Here is a 24,712-nt window from a genome sequence, read left to right as displayed (position 1 = left end):
ATATTCAAGGAAAGAGTTTTCTGCTGCACATGCACAGAAGCATTTCTTTTTGTTCGCCGGCGGAGCCCACAGTAAACTGTCGCATTGAATTGAAAATGCCATTATTACACATGAAACTTCGGCGCTAGCGAGCGACTGTGACAATTTGTAAACAAATCTACAATTGTTTCATCAAATGTGTATGTATAATAATAATGGGCGGCACGGTGGTGTAGTGGTTAGCGCTGTCGCCTCACAGCAAGAAGGTCCGGGTTTGAGCCCTGTGGCCGGCGAGGGCCTTTCTGTGCGGAGTTTGCATGTTCTCCCCGTGTCCGCGTGGGTTTCCTCCGGGTGCTCCGGTTTCCCCCACAGTCCAAGGACATGCAGGTTAGGTTAACTGGTGACTCTAAATTGAGCGTAGGTGTGAATGTGAGTGTGAATGGTTGTCTGTGTCTATGTGTCAGCCCTGTGATGACCTGGCGACTTGTCCAGGGTGTACCCCGCCTTTCGCCCGTAGTCAGCTGAGATAGGCTCCAGCTTGCCTGCGACCCTGTAGAACAGGATAAAGCAGCTAGAGATAATGAGATGAGATGAGATAATAATAATAATAATAATAATAATAATGGCTTTTTTCATGGTATATCAGATATATTTCATTCAGCTAGCATGATACTGAAGTCGTCTTTGACTCATTTAATATCATGCTAGCTGAATGGAATATATCTGATATACCATGAAAAAAAGCCAGCCATCTCATCTCATTATCTGTAGCCGCTTTATCCTGTTCTACAGGGTCGCAGGCAAGCTGGAGCCTATCCCAGCTGACTACGGGCGAAAGGCGGGGTACACCCTGGACAAGTCGCCAGGTCATCACAGGGCTGACACATAGACACAGACAACCATTCACACTCACATTCACACCTACGGTCAATTTAGAGTCACCAGTTAACCTAACCTGCATGTCTTTGGACTGTGGGGGAAACCGGAGCACCCGGAGGAAACCCACGTGGACACGGGGAGAACATGCAAACTCCGCACAGAAAGGCCCTCACCGGCCACGGGGCTCGAACCCAGGACCTTCTTGCTGTGAGGCGACAGCGCTAACCACTACACCACTGTGCCGCAAAAGCCAGCCAATTTATTTAAATATCTTCGAAATTGTTTTTGATCATGATATCTAGAAACATATTTTGTCAATACACACTCCACCTTTACACTAAAACTTAATTAAATAACTCTGTATCTGGTATGTAGTGTATTAGTATGCCTGAGTGTCTGTAATTAAATGTTATTTATGATGCTCTCCCAGGGTTATCCAGGTTCAAGAGGCCAACAGGGAAGGCCTGGCCGTATGGGAGAACGGGTGAGAGATGGCTTTATGCTGTTTAAATTAAAACCATGTATCAATAAACTATATTCAGTATTATTTTAATGATTTGATATATTGCTGCAAATGTTCTCATGGTTAATTATTGTCTTTAGGGTGAGCCTGGTGTAAGAGGAACTGTTGGGAAACCTGGACAGAAAGGACCATGTGTAAGCTGCACTACTGCTTTTTATTATACTATATCACGTTTAAAGGAGCAGTTTGTAATGTTAGGAACTCTCTGGTGTCTGTGAGATGAATTGCAATTGAAGTTCAAATTATAACAAGCTATTTATCATGCCACAACAAAACTCCCTGTCCTTCTGGTATGGCTCATGAGTTGCTCCTTAAGAGGAAAGGGCAGAGTTGTGTAGCTGGTTCATCTGGGGATGGGGCTGATTTCTGGGCCAGAAAAAAAAAAAGCTTGAAATGAAGAAAGCCAATGGCAGAATAGTGAATCACAGTTATGTTCGGTATCTTTGAAATTGTATGACACTTTTTCAGGTGTAGTAAGACTTTCAAACATTACATATTGCTTCTTTAATGTTGGTTCCTTATAGAACTTTGAAGTTTGAGCCATACTTGTTTTTTGTTTTGATTTCCTAGGGTCCTCCTGGTATATCTGGAGAGAGGGGCCCACCTGGACCTCAGGTGTCGTGTTGATCTTGTGCTTAAAAAAAAAAAAGATAGTAAGGACAAGAAAGTGTTCTTAAATATTATCTTGTATTTTGTAGGGCCGCCAAGGTGAAATAGGACCAACTGGTATAGAAGGACTACCTGTGAGTATCTCCTATTGTTAATATTTTCTTGTACACGGTACTGTCCAATTCTCAATTCTGACTTGTCTGTAGGTGTTGATTAATTGTCTATAAAGCAGATCTGGCTGTAGTTTTGGCTGTAAGTCAAATCACAGGTTTTTATTAATGAGCTCAATCTAATACATTATTGTTTCTATGGTAACAACTTGCACAAGGACTTGTATGGTGAACACGCCACATTCAACAGATTTAAAAACATCCAATTGTTGAGATGTTTTTCTGTGATCAGACTTTTATTTTGGATTTTGCGAAGGAGTCTCCAGTGTCAGTGTGTTGTAGTCTTATACTGCCTTTCAATTTCATAAAATCAGTGAAATTTAGTTCCCTCTGAAATTTGGTCATTCTGATATGTTTATTTCTGTAATATCTCAAAAAACAAACAAACAAACAAAAAAACCCAGCCCATTCTGTGGCCATGGGCGCAGATGGGGGGGGGACGGGGGGGATTCGTCCCACCCAGATTTAAATTCACCTCGTTTGGTCCCCCCCACTTATAGGGAGGAAAAAACGTCTATGCTGTCTTTCTTTGCATAAGGCAAACCTCACGGCAAAATCAAAAGACTAATTACCATTCGGTTTATTGAGGTGCACAGCAGTACATACATAGTTGCAACTGCACAGACTGCACAGGTTGCGAGCTCGAGCTTGGTTGCTATGGTTACCCACAACAAGTTTGACAGGCATATCGGGGACAGCTCCTCCTAGTTCAGGACCCCAACACAGCATGATGAAGGGTGCCAAAAGGCAGAAAACGATTGCATCGTTTTTTCAAAAAAAAAAAAAAACGACTGTAAGTAAACTGTGCCTTACTTTATCATATCACCTTGCAATTTTTTGATAGTCTGTTCAAAGTAATGTCGTAGTGAAAGTAAAATCGTACGGAGTAGAGATGCCTTTCTGGTAGCCTCCTTCTTTCGGTGGTAGCCTGTAGATACAGTGCTCAGAAGGCAGTTTTAATGTTTAATCTGGCGTTCCCTGCCATAATTTCAGCGAGCATATTGTTTCATAAGGAAACTGCGAAGAGTTGTTGACTGACTGCCGCTCACGCAACACACAGGCATAGTTAGAAAGTCAGGATGCACTGGTTTACACTTTACACACACACATGTAGCCCAGCCTCTCGCTATGTTTAACAGTTGGAACTTAGCGGTTTTAAAACTAGTTTTGCAGTTTTGCAATTTCTGTGCGTGATGATAATGTGTAAACTTTGGATTTCCATAGGCTATGTTAAAATGTTATCATTGTCCTGGCCTGCAGGTAGTTCCTGGTGATAGCAGTGAGGGAGGTGAAATAACATGTATACACACTACCGTTCAAAAGTTTGGGGTCACCCAGACAATTTTGTGTTTTCCATGAAAAGTCACACTTTTATTTACCACCGTAAGTTGTAAAATGAATAGAAAATATAGTCAAGACATTTTTCTGGCCATTTTGAGCATTTAATCGACCCCACAAATGTGATGCTCCAGAAACTCAATCTGCTCAAAGGAAGGTCAGTTTTATAGCTTCTCTAAAGAGCTCAACTGTTTTCAGCTGTGCTAACATGATTGTACAAGGGTTTTCTAATCATCCATTAGCCTTCTGAGGCAATGAGCAAACACATTGTACCATTAGAACACTGGAGTGAGAGTTGCTGGAAATGGGCCTCTATACACCTATGGAGATATTGCACCAAAAACCAGACATTTGCAGCTAGAATAGTCATTTACCACATTAGCAATGTATAGAGTGGATTTCTGATTAGTTTAAAGTGATCTTCATTGAAAAGAACAGTGCTTTTCTTTCAAAAATAAGGACATTTCAAAGTGACCCAAAACTTTTGAACGGTAGTGTGTGTGTGTGTGTGTGTATGTATGTATGTGTGTGTGTATGTGTATATATATATATATATATATATATATATATATACACACACACACACATACACACACAAAATGGAATCATTTGCTGACAGCTCAGTCCCCCCCAGTTCAAAAATCCTATCTGCGCCCCTATCTGTGGCTGGGAAGTTATTTAATTTGACGGGATTCCCGAGCAAATAATGTGCATGAAATCGCTCACTTTGCGCAGTCAAGCAGACAGAGGAAGTCCGGTGTGCACATGTGCAGGTTTACCTTCTTCTTCTTTTGGGTTTTACAGCAGCTGGACTCCACAGTGTTGCATTACTGCCATCTACAGATTTACCTTGACCTGCACTGACAATTATATCATTCTGTCACTAAACGAACAGCTGATCACACCGAGGTGCTCGCTGACCGCCGATATTTATTAGTTTGGTCCTGCGTTTCCTTTCCTTCGTATATAACATAACGTCTTTTCTTCTCGCTTTCCATTACTGTAGTCGGTCTTTCACGTTTCATTCGCACACTGACGTCCTCCATTTTTCTCTCCTGTTTCAAATTTGTTTTCCACAATGCCTTGCGCGAATGGGGAAAGCCCACCACATGATGCATGATGTAGTATCTTGAATTGGGTCATAGTGAAGCAGGAAAAATAGCGGAGAATTTAGGGCCATGTGGCCTTAAATTCATTAATTGTTCTGTTTAAAAAAACTAATAAAATTGGAAGTCTGTGATTCGAATTCAGTAGCTTTCCGTCCACTAAACAAAAATAATTGGGTGTCGGGGAAAATTCTTTTTATGACCTACACTTAAAACCTGAAAGGCAGTCTAGCTTTAAAGCTGTGATTTTTCAGTTTCTCAGGACCATGAGAAGCTGTGTTTTTTGGATTGTTAATAGCAAAACAGAGGAAAAAAAATCAGTGGCTGGTGAGAGATTGATTGTTTGTAGCTGTTATATATGAGTGCGAACAGGAACTCACTTGTTTTGTGGACTTTCCACAACAAATGTGGCTAATACGTGGCTAATATCTGGCAAAAAAGTCACCATTTGGATTTAAATAACCAAATAGTTAAGAGCATTTGACTGAATATTTACTACAGTGATTATGTTTCAGCTGGCTACAATTCTTTTAACCCTAACTGATGCAGTGAGTAGCTTCTCATTTCTTGAACAAACATGTCAGAAGATGTATCCCATGGTCATGGAAAAGATGCTACTGTCTCAATGGTAGGCGCTCCAGATACTCAAATGTATGTGCAGAAGCACTAAAAGAGTGAGATTTTCATCATATCTCATTCTCATCTCATTATCTCTAGCCGCTTTATCCTTCTACAGGGTCGCAGGCAAGCTGGAGCCTATCCCAGCTGACTACGGGCGAAAGGCGGGGTACACCCTGGACAAGTCGCCAGGTCATCACAGGGCTGACACATAGACACAGACAACCATTCACACTCACATTCACACCTACGCTCAATTTAGAGTCACCAGTTAACCTAACCTGCATGTCTTTGGACTGTGGGGGAAACCGGAGCACCCGGAGGAAACCCACACGGACACGGGGAGAACATGCAAACTCCACACAGAAAGGCCCTCGCCGGCCACGGGGCTCAAACCCAGGACCTTCTTGCTGTGAGGCGACAGCGCTAACCACTACACCACCGTGCCGCCATTTTCATCATATATCCTATTTAATAAATAAAACAAAATGCTCGCATTGTCAGATGGCTGTGGTATATGAGGAATAAAATACTTCAGGGCATGTTGTTTTTGGAAAATAATCAACTTTGGAATGGGAACAGTAACTCCGCTTTGTATTACGCTGCCAGGCACCAACCTGTTGTTGATTTGTTTTCCTATCACAGTTTTCCTCTTACTTATCATTCTGAATACATAATAATGAATCCTCCATTTGCTTTTGCTTGAAAATTGTCCAGAAACACAACAATACTCCCAATGAAATAGTACCTGAACATACTAAGCAATAAACTTTATGTCCACAAGGTGGTACTAGTCTTGACGCTCGTGGTTCCCTAACACTCATCACTCATGCATGTTTTCAGGGTCCAGCAGGCCTGCCAGGCACTGTGGGCTCACCAGGGAAACCTGGTCCTCCTGGAAGTCTGGGAACTCAAGGGCCAAGTGGAAAAACGGGGCCTGTTGGATTGCCAGTGAGTGGGTACTCCTCATTTTACTCATTGTACCACTGCAAACGAATATGAAATGAACTGCACCGTACATGTTTAGTGACACTGATTATTCATCTTTTCCTGACTGTCAGGGAGCACCAGGAGCTACCGGGAGAGTCGGACTATCAGGAGAGAAAGGACCGCAGGTAAAATTATATATATATTTTTTTTTCTTTTTTAAAGTGAGAACGTATTGGTTAGTGACTATACGTATGTCCTCTTGAATTCTTGAATCTGATTGGTCAGAAGGTCTTAATGTTTTATAGCATCATAACTCAGGTAGTGTAAAGGAAGAGAGGCAGTTTATTCAGCACTTTTGAAAGGAGTCTCCAGTGTTAGAGCTGTGTAACAGTCAGAGGTGAAGACTTTAATAAATAAAAAATGTAATTGGTCAATTGCTGTCGTCATTGTCATTGCTGCACCCGATCCAGGCTTGAGGCAAATCATGTTTTGGTTGACACGGGGAGAACATGCAAGCTCCACACAGAAAGGCCCCTGTCAGCCACTGGGCTTGAACCCAGACCCTTCTTGCTGTGAGGCAAGAAGGGGCATGGCGTTAGAGGAAAATAATCAACTTTGGAGTGGTAACAGTGAATAATCAAGGGCTGATTTATTGTTATTTTCCTATAACAGCACACCAAGTGGTTTATTCCTTATTTATTCTGTCAGAGACCTAACTTTATGAAATATCATTATCATTAACCTCCTAGGGACAATGTAACTGTACACAGTTGAATCAATCAATTATTCCAGATTACTATTTAACAGTTATTCCATGAAATTGAGTCGTACATGAGCTGATAGCCGACGAGGCACGTAGCACCGAGTTGGCTATAAGCCACGTATGACGAGATTGAGTGGAATAACCATTTTATTCTATCCACATTCACTGGATTTTGAGAACCAGAGCATTTTTATTTTTTGCAAAGTCGGTAAATAAAAACTTTATACAAAACATTTGAGGAAATCATTTCCGCTTAGAATGTAAACAAACCGGCGAAATGACAGGATCAGTTTGTGAAAAATGCAATAATAATAATTCTTGAAAAATAAAAAAAGATACGTTTTTACCATCAAATACTTTTATTCCATATTTTGTTGCTTTTTTAAAATATTTTTTGGGGTTTTGCTTTCGAGTAGAGTTTTTATTTCGTCTTCGGTTGGTTCAGCAACACGCTCCGCCATTTTGTTATTCTCTACTCACGGTATATGAGCTGATATCCTAGTAGTAGAGTAGCCAATCAGAGCGCGTGATTACTCATATTCAGTGAATGTGGATAGAATAAAAGCAGATATTCAAAAATATGCATGGAGAACAGAAATCATTTATGCCACCTTTAATAATATACAAAACATCTGACAAAATAATTTCCGCTTAGAATGGAAACAAACCGGCGAAATGACAGGAGCAATTTGTGAAAAATGCGATAATAATAATTATTGAAAACAAAAAAAAGATACGTTCTTATAATCAAATACTTTTATTCCATATTTTGTTGCTTTTTTGTATTTTATGGGATTTTCTTCTTTTTCCCTCTTCTTCTTCTTCTTTAGGGTTTTTTTTTTGGCGATTGGCAAACCAACTTAAAGGTGCATTAGTGCCACCGACTGGGCTGGAGAGTGGAACAAGAGCTATTGGGGAAGAAAAAACCAATTTTCTTTTACCTATTGCTGTTTAGGCGGCACGGTGGTGTAGTGGTTAGCGCTGTCGCCTCACAGCAAGAAGGTCCTGGGTTCGAGCCCCGGGGCCGGCGAGGGCCTTTCTGTGCGGAGTTTGCATGTTCTCCCCGTGTCCGCGTGGGTTTCCTCTGGGTGCTCCGGTTTCCCCCACAGTCCAAAGACATGCAGGTTAGGTTAACTGGTGACTCTAAATTGACCGTAGGTGTGAATGTGAGTATGAATGGTTGTCTGTGTCTATGTGTCAGCCCTGTGATGACCTGGCGACTTGTCCAGGGTGTACCCCGCCTTTCGCCCGTAGTCAGCTGGGATAGGCTCCAGCTTGCCTGCGACCCTGTAGAACAGGATAAAGCGGCTAGAGATAATGAATGAATGAATGAATGAATATTGCTGTTTATTTTAAATACTTGATCATTTTTGGCGTTTTGTTTTCAAGTTGAGGTTTTTATTTCGTCCTCGGTTGGGTCAGCAACACACGCCATCATTTTGTTTTTCTCTGCTCACTGTATATGAGCTGATAACCTAGTAGTATGGAATCAATTTTGTGCCAAAATGTTCATACAATACTTTTGAAATATCAAACAAAAACGACAAATCAAAATACAAAAAAAGAAAAAAAGTCAATTTTTTTAGACTGGCAAACAAATTATTCATGTAATCGTGCAAAATATCAGTCTATTACTCTTCAGAAACCTTTTATTTTTGTTCCGCGTCTTTCTCAGTTTTGTTTGACGTAATTTATTTTGGTTGCGATTCCAGCTTTCTCGTTTGCGCTCCCTGACTTTTTGCTTGCAGTTTTGGCACAAACTTCACGTGTGGGTGGGCTGTCCAGGAATGCATTCCCATTGGCTAACTTGCGTTTGACTGACAGCTACACTCAGCCATTCCCCGGAGGCTGTTGCGGCCATTTCCTACTCGGATTCTGGCGGACTGTTTGACGAGTGACCGAGCCATTGACGGTAAACAAGGATCGAGTGGACTTCAGTGGCGACTATGATATTGAATTTACACTTTGTTGAATTAATTCAATATCATAGTCGCCGGCGGCACGGTGGTGTAGTGGTTAGCGCTGTCGCCTCACAGCAAGAAGGTCCTGGGTTCGAGCCCCGGGGCCGGCGAGGGCCTTTCTGTGCGGAGTTTGCATGTTCTCCCCGTGTCCGCGTGGGTTTCCTCCGGGTGCTCCGGTTTCCCCCACAGTCCAAAGACATGCAGGTTAGGTTAACTGGTGACTCTAAATTGACCGTAGGTGTGAATGTGAGTGTGAATGGTTGTCTGTGTCGATGTGTCAGCCCTGTGATGACCTGGCGACTTGTCCAGGGTGTACCCCGCCTTTCGCCCGTAGTCAGCTGGGATAGGCTCCAGCTTGCCTGCGACCCTGTAGAAGGATAAAGCGGCTAGAGATAATGAGATGAGATCATAGTCGCCACTGAAGTCCACTCGATCCTTGTTTACCGTCAATGGATCGGTCACTCGTCAAACAGTCCGCCAGAATCCGAGTAGGGAATGGCTGAGCGTAGCTGTCAGTCAAACACAAGTTAGCCAATGCATTCCTGGACAGCCCACCCACACGTGAAGTTTGTGCCAAAACTGCAAGCAAAAAGTCAGGGAGCGCAAACAAGAAAGCTGGAATCGCAACCAAAATAAATTACGTCAAACAAAACTGAGAAAGACGCGGAACAAAAATAAAAGGTTTCTGAAGAGTAATAGACTGATATTTTGCACGATTACACAAATAATTTGTTTGCCAGTCTAAAAAAAATTGACCTTTTTTCTTTTTTTTGTATTTTGATTTGTCATTTTTGTTTGATATTTCAAAAGTATTGTATGAACATTTTGGCACAAAATTGATTCCATATAGTAGTAGAGTAGCCAATCAGAGCGCGCGATTGCTCATATCCACTGAATGTGGACAGAATAAAAATGTATATGCATAGAAATTTAAAAAAGAAGGGCCACTAGGCAAAACTAATAATAAATATGAATGGATTTTGAATGTGATGTTGCATGTAAGGGGACATTAATTTAATTTTATTTCTAAAGGGAGCTCCAGGACCTGCAGGTGACCGTGGATCTACTGGTCTGGCTGGACTGCAGGTTAGTTTAGTTCATTCCTTTCAACAGATTAGAGCTTGTGGTATAAGAGACTTTCTTGTGTTGGAGTTTTACCGAATAATATCAGTACATTTTGTAGAATGGTGTACATCTGTCTTTCATCTCTATCTTACTGGCATCCATTTTTCTATTATTACAAGGAGACGGTAGATGTTAATCTCTAATAAAGTGTGTGTTTGTGTCGCTGCAGGGATTTCCTGGGCCTCGGGGATTAGAAGGGGCATCGGGGAGAAAGGGGGAACATGTGAGTGAGTCTGAGAAAATAACATTAACACACGTGCTTATACTGCTGCTTCATAAATCAGTTGCACTTTATAATAGGATATATATGAAATTTTACTTTATTATTTACTTTTTTTTTCACTATGGCATTATGGTTTGGGTGGGTTTTTTTTTTACACTCTCTCTTTTTTTTTATATTTGGCTACATGAATTTGTATTTATAGGGCTCAGCTGGGCCTGTTGGGAAACCTGGACCACTGGGCATTCCAGGAGAACCGGGTCAACAAGGCCCTCAAGGGACACAGGGAGAGAGAGGACCAAGCGGCAAAGAGGTCCAGTTCCTCTATTACTTACCATTTCTTCATAATTATCTTAAAAAGTGTTCATTAGGGTCACTTATTTTGGATAAGAAGAATCATTTTAAACTATTTTTATTATAGGGGGCTGCAGGGCTTGTGGGCAGTCCTGGAAATCCAGGCCCTAAAGGACAGAAGGTACACTGAGTTCTGAGAAGTATATAATAATTACCAAAGTTTATGCAATCTACAGTATAGATTTTTTGTGCTATTTTCAGGGTGACCCTGGGTTGAGGGGGGTCCCAGGGGACGCCGGGCCTCCAGGATTCGTTGGGGTACAAGGAAAAAGAGGGCGAAAGGGTGATAAAGGCTACGCTGGATTTCTTGTGAGTGCTCACCTTAGCGTGGCCTTGTGATTTTTTTTTTTTTTTGCTTGTTTGTTTGTTTGGTTGGTTTGGATCTTCTGATTTTAATGTCCTCTGTGATGATGTTTGCCAGGGACAGAGTGGACTGATGGGGAAAACTGGACCGGCAGGACTGTTGGGATTAGAGGTACACTTAGGCAGAAGTGGAGTTTTAATCCACCTGTTCTGCTTTCAATGCACTTTTTATTTTATTTTTTAAAGTTTTTAATTTATTTATGGGGGGGCTGGGGGTTTGGGCGGAGTTTTCTTGAAAGAGACCACTCCCATCAGGATAGAAATGGTGCAATCCAGGATGAAGTTTAAGTAGAACTGTATTGGATCACAGTGATGCTCACCTCTACATGGACAAGTGGACCCAAATCATGCCAGGAGAAATAAATGCGTATCTTTTCTTTCAATAATAATAATAATAATAATTATTATTATTATTCACATCACATCATATTATCTGTAGCCGCTTTATCCTTCTACAGGGTCGCAGGCAAGCTGGAGCCTATCCCAGCTGACTACGGGCGAAAGGCGGGGTACACCCTGGACAAGTCGCCAGGTCATCACAGGGCTGACACATAGACACAGACAACCATTCACACTCACATTCACACCTACGGTCAATTTAGAGTCACCAGTTAACCTAACCTGCATGTCTTTGGACTGTGGGGGAAACCGGAGCACCCGGAGGAAACCCACGCGGACACGGGGAGAACATGCAAACTCCGCACAGAAAGGCCCTCGCCGGCCACGGGGCTCGAACCCAGGACCTTCTTGCTGTGAGGCGACAGCGCTAACCACTACACCACCGTGCCGCCCGGAATTATTATTATTATTATTATTATTATTATTATTATTGTAGCATTTTTCACAAATTGCTACTGTCATTTCACAAGTTTGTTAAGCAGAAATGATTTTGTTGGGTGTAAAGTTTTTATTTATGGAATTTGCAAAAAAATAAAAATCAAAATGCTCTGTTTCTCAAAATCCAGTGAATGTGGATAGAATAAAACAGTTATTCCACTCAATCTTGTCGTACATGGCTTATAGCCAACGAGGCGCTACACGCCTATCAGCTCATGTATGACTTGATTTCGTGGAATAACTGTTAAATAGTTGTAGATCATTTGGATGGAAATATGATATCATGATTTGTGTTGTGTGTATAGATAGATAGATAGATAGATAGATAGATAGATAGATAGATAGATAGATAGATAGATAGATAGATATGTGTGTATGTATGTAATTTACCAGCTGTGAGGTCTGTATCGTGAAATACCGTGACCGAGGTCTTGAAAGTACTGAGCGAGGCCCTCTGGGCCGAGGTCAGTATTCAAGGCTGAGGTCACGGTATTTTACCATACGGATCGACCTTAAGCTGGCAAATAAATATATTATTTTTTTCTTTACCAAATTCTAACAGAAAACGAGAGCGCCCGAAAGAGAAAACCGAGCCGAGCCGCCATTTTGAATCCTCATTCACGGCTGTAATGCAAATTGCTCCCTCCTCGGTATACAAGTGCACTTCCATGGCAGGAAAAAAAACTACATTTTGCCGCCTATGTAGTCCCCTATTTATACAAAATTGAGTCATTCAGGATTCAGCCATGTTTTTGCTCGGCGTTAGCAACAGTTACAGGTTTTTAGCTTTCTCCTGAAATGTTTTCTTTTATTTCGTCTTCCTCAGGGTAGTAAAACTCGCTTTCGCTGTGAAGACTGTCGTTATCGCTATCCATGCTGTAAAATGAATGCTATTCTCCTGAGAAATGCGAAAATAAACGTTGACAAAAATGGCTACTATGTTTGTTGCTGCTGTGAACGAGTGAGTCGCCAGAGGTCCGTATCCGGGGTCCGTAACCGGGGTCCGTATCGTAGGATACGGACCCGCTCGCCAGCCAATCAGAGCGCAGGATTTGATGGAAACCGGACCCCGAAAAAAATAAAATGCAATTATTTAATGTTATTTATTTGGGTCTTTAATCACAGGGTCTGATAGGATTCAGAGGATCGCCAGGTCCAGATGGACCACCAGGGCCAAAGGTATCTCTTATTACTGCTTGGATCCATTTTCTGTCTTTCTTATCTGTCAGCAAGATAAACATAGATCTTAAACATAACAAGTTGAATATATTTTCCCACATATTACTTTTTATCTTAAAGGGGGATCGGGGCATTGGTGGGGTGACGGGAGCTCTGGGAGAACCTGGAAAGCAGGTAACCTCCATGTGTTACCTTTTTAAAAGTAACTCGGGTCTTGCTTAGGGTTTGTTCATGCATATGTTATTTTGAAATACATACTGTATGTTTTATTTGGTGAAGGGATTTACTCTGTAATGCATCAATGAATGGGAATAGAAATGTCTTTGACTTCCATTTTAAAATAATCTGTCTTAGGGGGTAATTGGACAAAGAGGACGAAAGGGAGAGATGGGAAAACCTGGACCACAGGTTGGTGCATTGCTATGTATTCTCTCTCTCTCTCTCTCTCTCTCTCTCTCTCTGTATATACCATATTTATGTATGTATAACCCCGTAAAGTGATCTCATACTGAAGCCCCTGATAATGCCCCTGGTTCAGGGAGCTCCTGGTCTGAGAGGCTCTGAAGGCTTGGCAGGTCCTAAAGGGTTACCAGGAAGTGAAGGTTCAAAAGGTGACCCAGGCAGGCCAGGACCTCCAGGAGAGGCGGTGAGTCTCAAAGTAGTGCTGTTAATCTGCTCTCATTTACACTAATCATACCTAAAGCGATTGTTTTGTTTGTTTAGGGGTCAGATGGCTTTCCAGGTATTAGAGGGCCTCCAGGGCTTCCAGGATTAGAGGTACAGTCTGATAGTTTTTTTTTGTTGTTGTTTTTGTTTTTTAATATGCCATGAATGAGCCAGGCTTTTCAATCTCACACCCTGTACCAAGTATTTCTTGCAATGGATTTGCTCCTGTGTGTAGGGATTTCAAGGGAAGATGGGAGCTCAGGGGTCTCTTGGGCCTCCAGGACCTCAGGTTAGTGTTTCAGTCCCTCATATGTACTAGTAGTTATTATAGCTGATATCATAGCGGATAAGTCCTGAAGCCCTATGATTTTATCAAGCCACCCTTAAGGTGGGACCATTTCATTTACTGTATTCTGAAAAATACAATATCAGGTTGAAGTATGAGCGTTTGTCTAAAAATTCCTGTTTCTGTGGAAAATTTGCATACTCTGCTTTCTGCTTTTACTACAAAGAAAAAAAAAGTCAAAGTCCTTCCTGCACCATCCATGGCGCGTTTGGCAGCGCCGATCTCCGTTGCGTAGCCCTCGGCCTCTCGCCGATATTACATAGCTAGGGTTACAGTGGGAGGCTAGTCCTCTGGTAGCCACGAGAGTTAGACTCCCCACTCCCATCTGTATTGCAGCGTGCCTTGCCAGATGGCAGTAGGCACCATTTTTATGATGGTCTTTGGTATGACCCAACCGTGAGTAGAACTTGCAGTCTCCTAATCAAGAGGAGGACATGCTAACCACTAGGCCACTTGCTAGCTTTTACGAGAGCTACAATAATTACTTGATGTAATTTATAATGTGTAAAAGTGTTTCTAAACCCTTAATAAGTGTTTCATTTCAAAGACATCTTCGAAAAACTGAGATTCACAATATTGCCCTGCAAGAGATCTGGCTAGTTTCTTCATTTCAGTTTTTTTTCTGGCCCAGAAATTAGCTCTGCCCCCTAGTCAAAGCAAATATTTTTTGCTTTGCTTTTTCCTTTGATTTTGGTTTGAGGGATAGTTTATCACTGTTTTTATTTCCACTGCAGTTCACTTCATTGACAGTAGATGGCGCTAAAAATTGCATTATGCTACTTTAATGTTCAGTCAGTGCTTGATTTCAAATTCAAAAATTACCTGATGTTCAGTTACTTATGAATTACACCACATTATAACCTGTATGTTTTCCTTACTATATTTTTTTCAGGGTCCAAAGGGCAGACCTGGCATTGATGGAAGAGATGGACAGAAAGGTCAGAAGGTCAGGGCACTTTTTATTGTCCAATAGAATGATTTATGTTCTCTTTCTTATTGCTTTATAACATATCTACTGATGAATCGAAACCAATTCTGTATACTGACTACAAGCTCGTGTCTGTTTCAGGGGAAGGATGGCCGAGATGGACAACCTGGAAGTACTGGGAGACGTGGACGGCCGGTAAGGAAATCAGGACGATTCTACATACTGTTATTATGTTTATATCAAAGGATGAGAATCAGCTAAACTAATCTACTGATTTGCTCTTAGGGAAAAAGAGGGAAAGCTGGACAGAAGGGGCCGAGAGGGATCAGAGGAGAGAAGGTGAACATGACTACCTTGAAATAATAACTATTTTTGGTAATCTGATCTAATTTGCCTGTCATTTCTGATTATTTTTTTAAAACTTGATAAAACAGGAATATTCACTGTATTTTCTTCTTGATTTGTAACTGATGTGGTGTTTTTATTTTTTTATTTATTTATTTTTTTCAGGGACAGCCAGGGACTGTAGGGTGGACTGGACCACCAGGAAGACCGGGTCCATATGTGAGTGATATAACCTCCTTTGTTTGTCCAAAATGGAATCCTAAGTCCTGTAGTATTCCTTCAAATCTGCACTTTGGTTTTGTAGTCATGTAGTGATGGTGCGAGGGTGTAAAAGCAAACATTTGGGACAATTGTCAAGTCTTAATAGACCATCCAGAACGTTGCATCGTTGGTTTTTCATACTGTTGCATCCAACTTGCTCATCACAGCAGCTTGATCTGTTATCCTAGCTAATACAACCCCAAGTCCAAAAAAGTTGGGACAAAGTACAAATTGTAAATAAAAACATAATGCAATAATTTACAAATCTCAAAACCTGATATTGTATTCACAATAGAACATAGACAACATATCAGATGTCGAAAGTGAGACATTTTGAAATTTCATGCCAAATATTGGCTCATTTGAAATTTCATGACAGCAATACATCTCAAAAAAGTTGGGACAGGGGCAATAAGAGGCTGGAAAAGTTAAAGGTACAAAAAAGGAACAGCTGGAGGACCAAATTGCAACTCATTAGGTCAATTGGCAATAGGTCATTAACATGACTGGGTATAAAAAGAGCATCTTGGAGTGGCAGCGGCTCTCAGAAGTAAAGATGGGAAGAGGATCACCAATCCCCCTAATTCTGCGCCGACAAATAGTGGAGCAATATCAGAAAGGAGTTCGACAGTGTAAAATTGCAAAGAGTTTGAACATATCATCATCTACAGCGCATAATATCATCAAAAGATTCAGAGAATCTGGAAGAATCTCTGTGCGTAAGGGTCAAGGCCGGAAAACCATACTGGGTGCCTGTGACCTTTGGGCCCTTAGACGGCACTGCATCACATACAGGCATGCTTCTGTATTGGAAATCACAAAATGGGCTCAGGAATATTTCCAGAGAACATTATCTGTGAACACAATTCACCGTGCCATCCGCCGTTGCCAACTAAAACTCTATAGTTCAAAGAAGAAGCCGTATCTAAACATGATCCAGAAGCGCAGACGTCTTCTCTGGGCCAAGGCTCATTTAAAATGGACTGTGGCAAAGTGGAAAACTGTTCTGTGGTCAGACGAATCAAAATTTGAAGTTCTTTATGGAAATCACGGACGCCGTGTCATTCGGACTAAAGAGGAGAAGGACGACCCAAGTTGTTATCAGCGCTCAGTTCAGAAGCCTGCATCTCTGATGGTATGGGGTTGCATTAGTGCGTGTGGCATGGGCAGCTTACACATCTGGAAAGACACCATCAATGCTGAAAGGTATATCCAGGTTCTAGGGCAACATATGCTCCCATCCAGATGACGTCTCTTTCAGGGAAGACCTTGCATTTTCCAACATGACAATGCCAAACCACATACTGCATCAATTACAGCATCATGGCTGCGTAGAAGAAGGGTCCGGGTACTGAACTGGCCAGCCTGCAGTCCAGATCTTTCACCCGTAGAAAACATTTGGTGCATCATAAAACGGAAGATACGACAAAAAAGACCTAAGACAGTTGAGCAACTAGAATCCTACATTAGACAAGAATGGGTTAACATTCCTATCCCTAAACTTGAGCAACTTGTCTCCTCAGTCCCCAGATGTTTACAGACTGTTGTAAAGAGAAAAGGGGATGTCTCACAGTGGTAAACATGGCCTTGTCCCAACTTTTTTGAGATGTGTTGTCATGAAATTTAAAATCACCTAATGTTTCTCTTTAAATGATACATTTTCTCAGTTTAAACATTTGATATGTCATCTATGTTCTATTCTGAATAAAATATGGAATTTTGAAACTTCCACATCATTGCATTCCGTTTTTATTTACAATTTGTACTTTGTCCCAACTTTTTTGGAATCGGGGTTGTAAAAACATGGCTTCTTGGTAAAAAGCTGTTTCAGATGATGCAATAAGGGTGCATATAGGATGTTCTTTTGGATGTCAGATAGAGAATTGGGACACTTTACAGCTCTTTTTTTATTTTTAAAGATTTTTTGGGGGCTTTTTTCACCTTTATTGGATAGGACAGTGTAGAGACAGGAAATGAGTGGGAGAGAGAGAGATGGGGAGGGATCGGGAAATGACCTCGGGTCGGAATCGAACCCGGGTCCTCGGATTTATGGTATGGCGCCTTATCCACCTGAGCCATGACGCCCCCACTTTACAGCTTTTTGAACTTCAAGGGCAGGAGCAAATGAAAACGGAAAGACCAGAAGTGGCCCATTTGGGATAGGACTATACATTATTAGCTCATCCAGCCGACAGGTGATGAGCTTATGCCATCGTGTATTGTCTGTCGTCTGTCTGGCATCATCCACATTTCACGAAAATCACTTCTTCTGTTTCAATTCTTCATTGATTTTTATTATTTTTGGCAGGAAAGTAGGTCTGCCAGGGGTGCATATAGCTTCTACCTAAATTTGCCTAATTGCGATTAATAATGAAGATATGGAGTAATTAAGCCCTAATGAGCAGTTTCTACACAAATCGCTTCTTCTCTCTCAATTCTTCACCGATTTTGATTCTTTCTGGCATGAAGGTAGGGGTACTTAGGGTGCATATAACTTCTACCCAGATTTGCTTAATTATAATTATTAATGAAGTTATGGACTGATTAAGCCTTAATGAGCAGTTCAACAAAAATCGCTTCTTCTCAGTCAGTTCCTCGCCATTTTGGATTCTTTCTGGCAAATAGGTCGGTATTCCTAGGGTGGATATAGCTTCTATATAGTGTATATAGCTTGCAACATTTATTGCGCAAGGTGGTCCACTTTAGATCATTCCTTCTGGACTAGACGGGGCCGGAGTGAGCTATGTTTCTCACTCTTGCATTGTTGGTTTGAGCAAATAATTTATTTCTATTGATTTTAGATTTTGGATAAACTGTACAAAATCACTCATGTGTCTTCTGCATCTACATCCTTCTCCGTGCTGCAGGGTTTACCTGGCGTAAATGGAGAAAAAGGAAAAAAGGGTGAACTAGGACGACAGGTACGATGCAATTACCATCTCAAAGTTAAAGGTCCTGTGTTGTATTTCCTGATAATTTTGTTTTAGATTTGAGTGTTTATGAAACACCACTCAAGTGATTTTTACTAGGGTGAAAATATACTTACTGTACAGTATAGACCTTTTCATTGAGACCTCTCACATGTTAGTAATATTCATAAAACAGACCGCAGGTGTTCATTAATGGCCCTTTTCCACTACCCTTTTTCAGCTCACTTCATCCCGACACGGCTCGCGTTTCGACTACCAAAAACCAGCACGACTCGGCTCACTTCAGCCCTGCTTAGCCCCTCAAACTCGCACCGTTTTGGAGTGGGGCTGAAGCGAGCCAAAGCGAGCCGAGTGAGGTTGGGGGCGTGAGCAGACACTCCCCTGTGCACTGATTGGTGAGGAGGAGTGTCCTCACATGCCCACACACGCCCCGCGAGCACGCTGGGATCTGTAAACACCGTAAACCCGGAAGAAGAATAATTACGAATTACGAGAATTTCTGAAGCTTTATGCGCCTCGCCTCATCTATACGCTCTTGCCAGTATCTGTTGGCGTTGTCGGTGACAACAAGCCACAGCACCAAGACCAGCAACACTAACGACTCCATGTCCTCCGTGTTTATTGTTTACTCTCCGGGTTGTGAGACTACCGCTTAAAAGATCACTGATGTCACTGTTTGCGCTGCTTAACGACATCACGTGACGTCCACCCACTTTCGCTAACTCCACCCAATGTGTCCACCCACTTCCAGCCAGCACGGTTCAGTGCGGTTGTAGTCGAAATGCAACTCCAACAGCCCCGCTCAGCCCGACTCAGCACGGCACGGCTCAGCCCGACTCAGCCGCGTTTGTAGTGGAAAAGCGGCAAAATATTCAAGTAATATTCTAATATTCATAGAAGATAGTAATTATGACTCTTTTCAGTGAGTCAGATCATTTGGCTCAACTCACCAATAAGAGTTGACTCTTCAGCTCCTCAATGGTTCCTTGATATTTCTTTTCTCTAAATGGATAAAATATGCAATATTTTGCCCAGTGAGTGTTCTTTGTTGACTAAATTTGGCTGAAATTATTCAATGAAATCCTACTCTACCTTCTTATTAGCAGTCAGCTGAGCAGTTGGAGGATCAATGACAACAAATATTTACCACTGGTTATGGGGTTCTCTTTGGAAAACTAATTAGAAATGTATTTGTCGCTCTTTTCTGTACAAATGATATATTTTTCCAGGATATCTTAACTCTTCGTGTTCACTTAGAGTTCACTAGTTAGTAGTGATGTATCATTAGCAAATGAGCGAACTCTTAGAACCTAAATTCCCTTTGCGTTTACTCAATAAGAAGTTGCAAATATGTCCCAAATTGCATACTAGTGTACTAAATGCATCAGTTCTTACTTCATAGTAGTGTTGCTTATATATATATATATATATATATATATATATATATATATATATATAGTGGTGCTTGAAAGTTTGTGAACCCTTTAGAATTTTCTATATTTCTGCATAAATATGACCTAAAACATCATCATATTTTCACACAAGTCCTAAAAGTAGATCAAGAGAACCCAGTTAAACAAATGAGACAAAAATATTATACTTGGTCATTTATTTATTGAGGAAAATGATCCAATATTACATATCTGTGAGTGGCAAAAGTATGTGAACCTCTAGGATTAGCAGTTAATTTGAAGGTGAAATTAGAGTCAGGTGTTTTCAATCAATGGGATGATAATCAGGTGTGAGTGGGCACCCTGTTTTATTTAAAGAACAGGGATCTATCAAAGTCTGATCTTCACAACACATGTTTGTGGAAGTGTATCATGGTATGAACAAAGGAGATTTCTGAGGACCTCAGAAAAAGCGTTGTTGATGCTCATCAGGCTGGAAAAGGTTACAAAACCATCTCTAAAGAGTTTGGACTCCACCAATCCACAGTCAGACAGATTGTGCACAAATGGAGGAAATTCAAGACCATTGTTACCCTCCCCAGGAGTGGTCGACCAACAAAGATCACTCCAAGAGCAAGGCGTGTAATAGTCGGCGAGGTCAAAAAGGACCCCAGGGTAACTTCTAAGCAACTGAAGGCCTCTCTCACATTGGCTAATGTTAATGTTCATGAGTCCACCATCAGGAGAACACTGAACAACAATGGTGTGCATGGCAGGGTTGCAAGGAGAAAGCCACTGCTCTCCAAAAAGAACATTGCTGCTCGTCTGCAGTTTGCTAAAGATCACATGGACAAGCCAGAAGGCTATTGGAAAAATGTTTTGTGGACGGATGAGACCAAAATAGAACTTTTTGGTTGAAATGAGAAGCGTTATGTTTGGAGAAAGGAAAACACTGCATTCCAGCATAAGAACCTTATCCCATCTGTGAAACATGGTGGTGGTAGTATCATGGTTTGGGCCTGTTTTGCTGCATCTGGGCCAGGACGGCTTGCCATCATTGATGGAACAATGAATTCTGAATTATACCAGCGAATTCTAAAGGAAAATGTCAGGACATCTATCCATGAACTGAATCTCAAGAGAAGGTGGGTCATGCAGCAAGACAACGACCCTAAGCACACAAGTCGTTCTACCAAAGAATGGTTAAAGAAGAATAAAGTTAATGTTTTGGAATGGCCAAGTCAAAGTCCTGACCTTAATCCAATCGAAATGTTGTGGAAGGACCTGAAGCGAGCAGTTCATGTGAGGAAACCCACCAACATCCCAGAGTTGAAGCTGTTCTGTACGGAGGAATGGGCTAAAATTCCTCCAAGCCAGTGTGCAGGACTGATCAACAGTTACTGGAAACGTTTAGTTGCAGTTATTGCTGCACAAGGGGGTCACACCAGATACTGAAAGCAAAAGTTCACATACTTTTGCCACTCACAGATATGTAATATTGGATCATTTTCCTCAATAAATAAATGAACAAGTATAATATCTTTGTCTCATTTGTTTAACTGGGTTCTCTTGATCTACTTTTAGGACTTGTGTGAAAATCTGATGATGTTTTTGGTCATATTTATGCAGAAATATAGAAAATTCTAAAGAGTTCACAAACTTTCAAGCACACACACACATATATATATATATATATATATATATATATATATATATATATATATATATATATATATATATATATGGACAATATATGTGGTTTGGGACGCAGCAAGAGGCCAATCATAATAAATTATTCACATGCATCTTTCTCATGTAGGTAAAGTTATTTTGAAAAACCACACTAGATACAATTTTCAGGGCTGTGCCATGGTGGGTCTTAGGTTGTTCCTGACCATCCAGACCAGTTTCCTTTCAGCTGAGGGTGACAGTTTGGGTTTTCTTGAAGCAAAGTGGCTTGGCAAAGTGACTATACCTCACAATAACTTGGATTCAATTGTTTGAACTGATCTTGGAATTTGCAGTTGTTTAGAAATGGCTCCAAGAGACATTCCAGAGTTGTGTATATCTGTGATCCTCTTTCTCAGATCTGCACTGAGTTCCTTGGACTTTCCCATTGTACTGTGTGTTGGTCAATCCAATGAGTGCTGTCAAACAAGCCCTTTTTATGTTGGCACAGAGAAGCTAGAAGTAGTATCATATTCACTAACAGGAAGTTAAGAGAGCTTGGCCTTGGCAAGTGTTAATTTCAGAAAATCCAAAATAAATTAAAACCTCTGCAACCAAATTCTTTTTTTTTTTAATATATATTAAAGTTGTATGTTGTACAAGCATTATGCTACAGAAAAAGAAGGCCCAATATTGCCATAACATTCATGTCTGTGAATGTAAACTTCTCACTGCAACTGTATAATGTGTTTTCCACCATATATTGCTGCTCCGCTTTCTGTATGAAGGGAGATAAAGGGGAAATGGGACCACTTGGACCACCAGGGGACGATGGAGCGAAGGTATTGTTCAACTATTTACAGCGCAACTGTAACCTAATTAATATTATATGGTTCATGTGGTAAAAATCTTAACATATATTTCAGGGACAGATGGGGATTGTTGGAGAAATGGGCAAAGACGGTCCAAAAGGAGAGCAGGTGGCATGCTTAATAACATCTAAATAATACACCAATATAGTTTAGTAATATATAATACTAATCTAATACACCATATACAACATTTAAAAGGAGTAGCAAGATTAGACCTAGCATGCTTTGTTTTTAGGGTGATATTGGCCCACCAGGGCGAAGAGGAGACCCAGGTCTACCAGGCATGCCTGTAAGCTACCTCTTATTAATATCTCATTAAATACAGTACCAATCAGAATTTCATAGTAATGCAACCAAGTCCTTTGGAGCCCTCCAGAAGAGACTCTGGTCTCGTCATGAGATAAGCCAATCCACAAAAGTGAAGGTGTACAATACTGCAGTACAGGACTGCTTTGGGGAGTCGGTAGTCAGGCATTCGCCATACATGATCAGCCCAGCGCAGTTGAGAGACAGTAATAAGGGCTTCAACACTGACAGTCTCAGCTCTCTTGAGCACTTCCACATCAGGAATCTTGTCCCGCCATTTGATGCCAAGAATCTGGCACAGGTGTCTCAGTACCAATCAGAATTTCATAGTAATACCAATTCTGACTGGTACTGTATTTAATGGGATATTAATGCCTTCGGCCGTCCATCATTTCGATGATGGACGGCCGAAGGCATTAATATCCCATTAAATACAGTACCAATCAGAATTTCATAGTAATGAAAATTAAGGGGGCGGCACGGTGGTGTAGTGGTTAGCGCTGTCGCCTCACAATAAGAAGGTTCTGGGTTCGAGCCCCGTGGCCGGCGAGGGCCTTTCTGTGTGGAGTTTGCATGTTCTCCCCGTGTCCGCGTGGGTTTCCTCCGGGTGCTCCGGTTTCCCCCACAGTCCAAAGACATGCAGGTTAGGTTAACTGGTGACTCTAAATTGACCGTAGGTGTGAATGTGAGTGTGAATGATTGTCTGTGTCTATGTGTCGGCCCTGTGATGACCTGGCGACTTGTCCAGGGTGTACCCCGCCTTTCGCCCGTAGTCAGCTGGGATAGGCTCCAGCTTGCCTGCGACCCTGTAGAACAGGATAAAGCGGCTAGAGATAATGAGATGAGATGAGATGAGATGGGAAATTTAAGTGTGTCCAAACTTTTGACTTGTACTGTATTGAGCATACAGTTGCATTAGTCAGAGCTGTATTAAAGTTCACACAGAGCTCTCTCAGGATCGTTAATGGTGTGCTAATGAAGTCTTCTAAGCACTTAGAGAAGAAAATGATCCTCCTTGAGCATAAAATGACTGTTAATTCTGATCACTTCTGTCTCCCACAGGGCCTGTTTGGAGAAAAGGTAGGAAACAGGGTTTGAATTGAGAGAGAATTGATTGTGTAATGTGATGTGTGCAGCTGAAACTCAAAGCCTGTTTTGTTTGCAGGGATTAAAGGGGTTTCCTGGTTTTCCTGGACGTGCAGGACTAATAGGGCTACCTGTGAGTGGACTACTCCTATTCCTGTTTCAATATTATGGGCTAATCCAGACATTTTCTGAGCCTTGTTGTAATTACTGACACTCTCGGATGCTTCCTGCAGGGCCCACCTGGTCCTCCAGGACCCCCAGGATTGTCTCTGAACCTCACAATGGCTCAGCTAAAGGCAAGTATCTCAAACAGGATCATATACAGTAAGAGGAAGAAAATCCCTGTCTGTGTGTTAATAACGTGTGTGTGTTTTCTCTCTCACTCAAATCAGGACGTTATGTATCAGTCAGACAGGCCTAACTACCCCCTCATCAGAACTCTGCTGAACTCTTTACAGCAAGACCTGTGGCTCTTCATAGATCCACCTGATGGCACTAAAGAGCATCCAGCAACCACCTGCTTGGAGTTGATGATCTGTCATCCAAACTATACCGATGGTACAACTCATAGTTGTTACAGCTAGCATTATTTCCCAAATGGGCTTTGTTTCAAATCACATACCAGTGACTACTATATATTCCCAGACCACGTGCTATATATTTGACTATTACCTCAGTTCTTTGCAGATCTGTAGATCTCTCTGTCTCAAATTGAACTTGGATCATATGGCCCAAAGTACTGTATGTGGTCACCTGATTATCACGCCTACTGTATATTTTGTCCTTCCCCGAAATGCTGTCACAAAGTCGGATGCACACAGTTGTCCAGAATGTGACAATGCCCCTGTGCACCAAGTGAGGTCCATGAAGACATGGTGTAAAAGATTCAAATGGCAAAGAGCCCTCAACAACTTTGGGATAAACTGGAATGCCAGGCCATCTCGCTCAACATCAGTACC

The 24,712-nt window shown here is 41.5% G+C and overlaps 1 protein-coding gene across 1 annotated transcript in view; it reads left to right on the top strand.

Moving 5' to 3' along the window:
* Positions 1 to 24,712, top strand: part of si:dkey-61l1.4 (collagen alpha-1(I) chain) — a 118,428-nt gene that overhangs the window by 90,847 nt on the left and 2,869 nt on the right. Inside the window, exons 34-63 of the mRNA XM_060907139.1 lie at positions 1,289 to 1,342; positions 1,462 to 1,515; positions 1,952 to 1,996; positions 2,080 to 2,124; positions 6,066 to 6,173; positions 6,284 to 6,337; positions 9,909 to 9,962; positions 10,171 to 10,224; positions 10,427 to 10,534; positions 10,643 to 10,696; positions 10,777 to 10,884; positions 10,997 to 11,050; positions 12,901 to 12,954; positions 13,075 to 13,128; positions 13,309 to 13,362; positions 13,493 to 13,600; positions 13,678 to 13,731; positions 13,856 to 13,909; positions 14,859 to 14,912; positions 15,036 to 15,089; positions 15,180 to 15,233; positions 15,405 to 15,458; positions 18,368 to 18,421; positions 22,278 to 22,331; positions 22,416 to 22,469; positions 22,597 to 22,650; positions 23,730 to 23,747; positions 23,833 to 23,886; positions 23,987 to 24,049; positions 24,146 to 24,311. Coding sequence (XP_060763122.1) covers positions 1,289 to 1,342; positions 1,462 to 1,515; positions 1,952 to 1,996; positions 2,080 to 2,124; positions 6,066 to 6,173; positions 6,284 to 6,337; positions 9,909 to 9,962; positions 10,171 to 10,224; positions 10,427 to 10,534; positions 10,643 to 10,696; positions 10,777 to 10,884; positions 10,997 to 11,050; positions 12,901 to 12,954; positions 13,075 to 13,128; positions 13,309 to 13,362; positions 13,493 to 13,600; positions 13,678 to 13,731; positions 13,856 to 13,909; positions 14,859 to 14,912; positions 15,036 to 15,089; positions 15,180 to 15,233; positions 15,405 to 15,458; positions 18,368 to 18,421; positions 22,278 to 22,331; positions 22,416 to 22,469; positions 22,597 to 22,650; positions 23,730 to 23,747; positions 23,833 to 23,886; positions 23,987 to 24,049; positions 24,146 to 24,311 — 1,903 coding nt within the window. The remainder of the gene's footprint in view (positions 1 to 1,288; positions 1,343 to 1,461; positions 1,516 to 1,951; positions 1,997 to 2,079; positions 2,125 to 6,065; positions 6,174 to 6,283; positions 6,338 to 9,908; positions 9,963 to 10,170; positions 10,225 to 10,426; positions 10,535 to 10,642; positions 10,697 to 10,776; positions 10,885 to 10,996; positions 11,051 to 12,900; positions 12,955 to 13,074; positions 13,129 to 13,308; positions 13,363 to 13,492; positions 13,601 to 13,677; positions 13,732 to 13,855; positions 13,910 to 14,858; positions 14,913 to 15,035; positions 15,090 to 15,179; positions 15,234 to 15,404; positions 15,459 to 18,367; positions 18,422 to 22,277; positions 22,332 to 22,415; positions 22,470 to 22,596; positions 22,651 to 23,729; positions 23,748 to 23,832; positions 23,887 to 23,986; positions 24,050 to 24,145; positions 24,312 to 24,712) is intronic.

Source organism: Neoarius graeffei, chromosome 24, assembly GCF_027579695.1.
Source record: "Neoarius graeffei isolate fNeoGra1 chromosome 24, fNeoGra1.pri, whole genome shotgun sequence".
In the NCBI taxonomy this organism is placed as follows: domain Eukaryota; kingdom Metazoa; phylum Chordata; class Actinopteri; order Siluriformes; family Ariidae; genus Neoarius; species Neoarius graeffei.
Note: the sequence above shows the minus strand (reverse complement) of the source record. Positions and strands in the feature narration are given on the sequence as shown.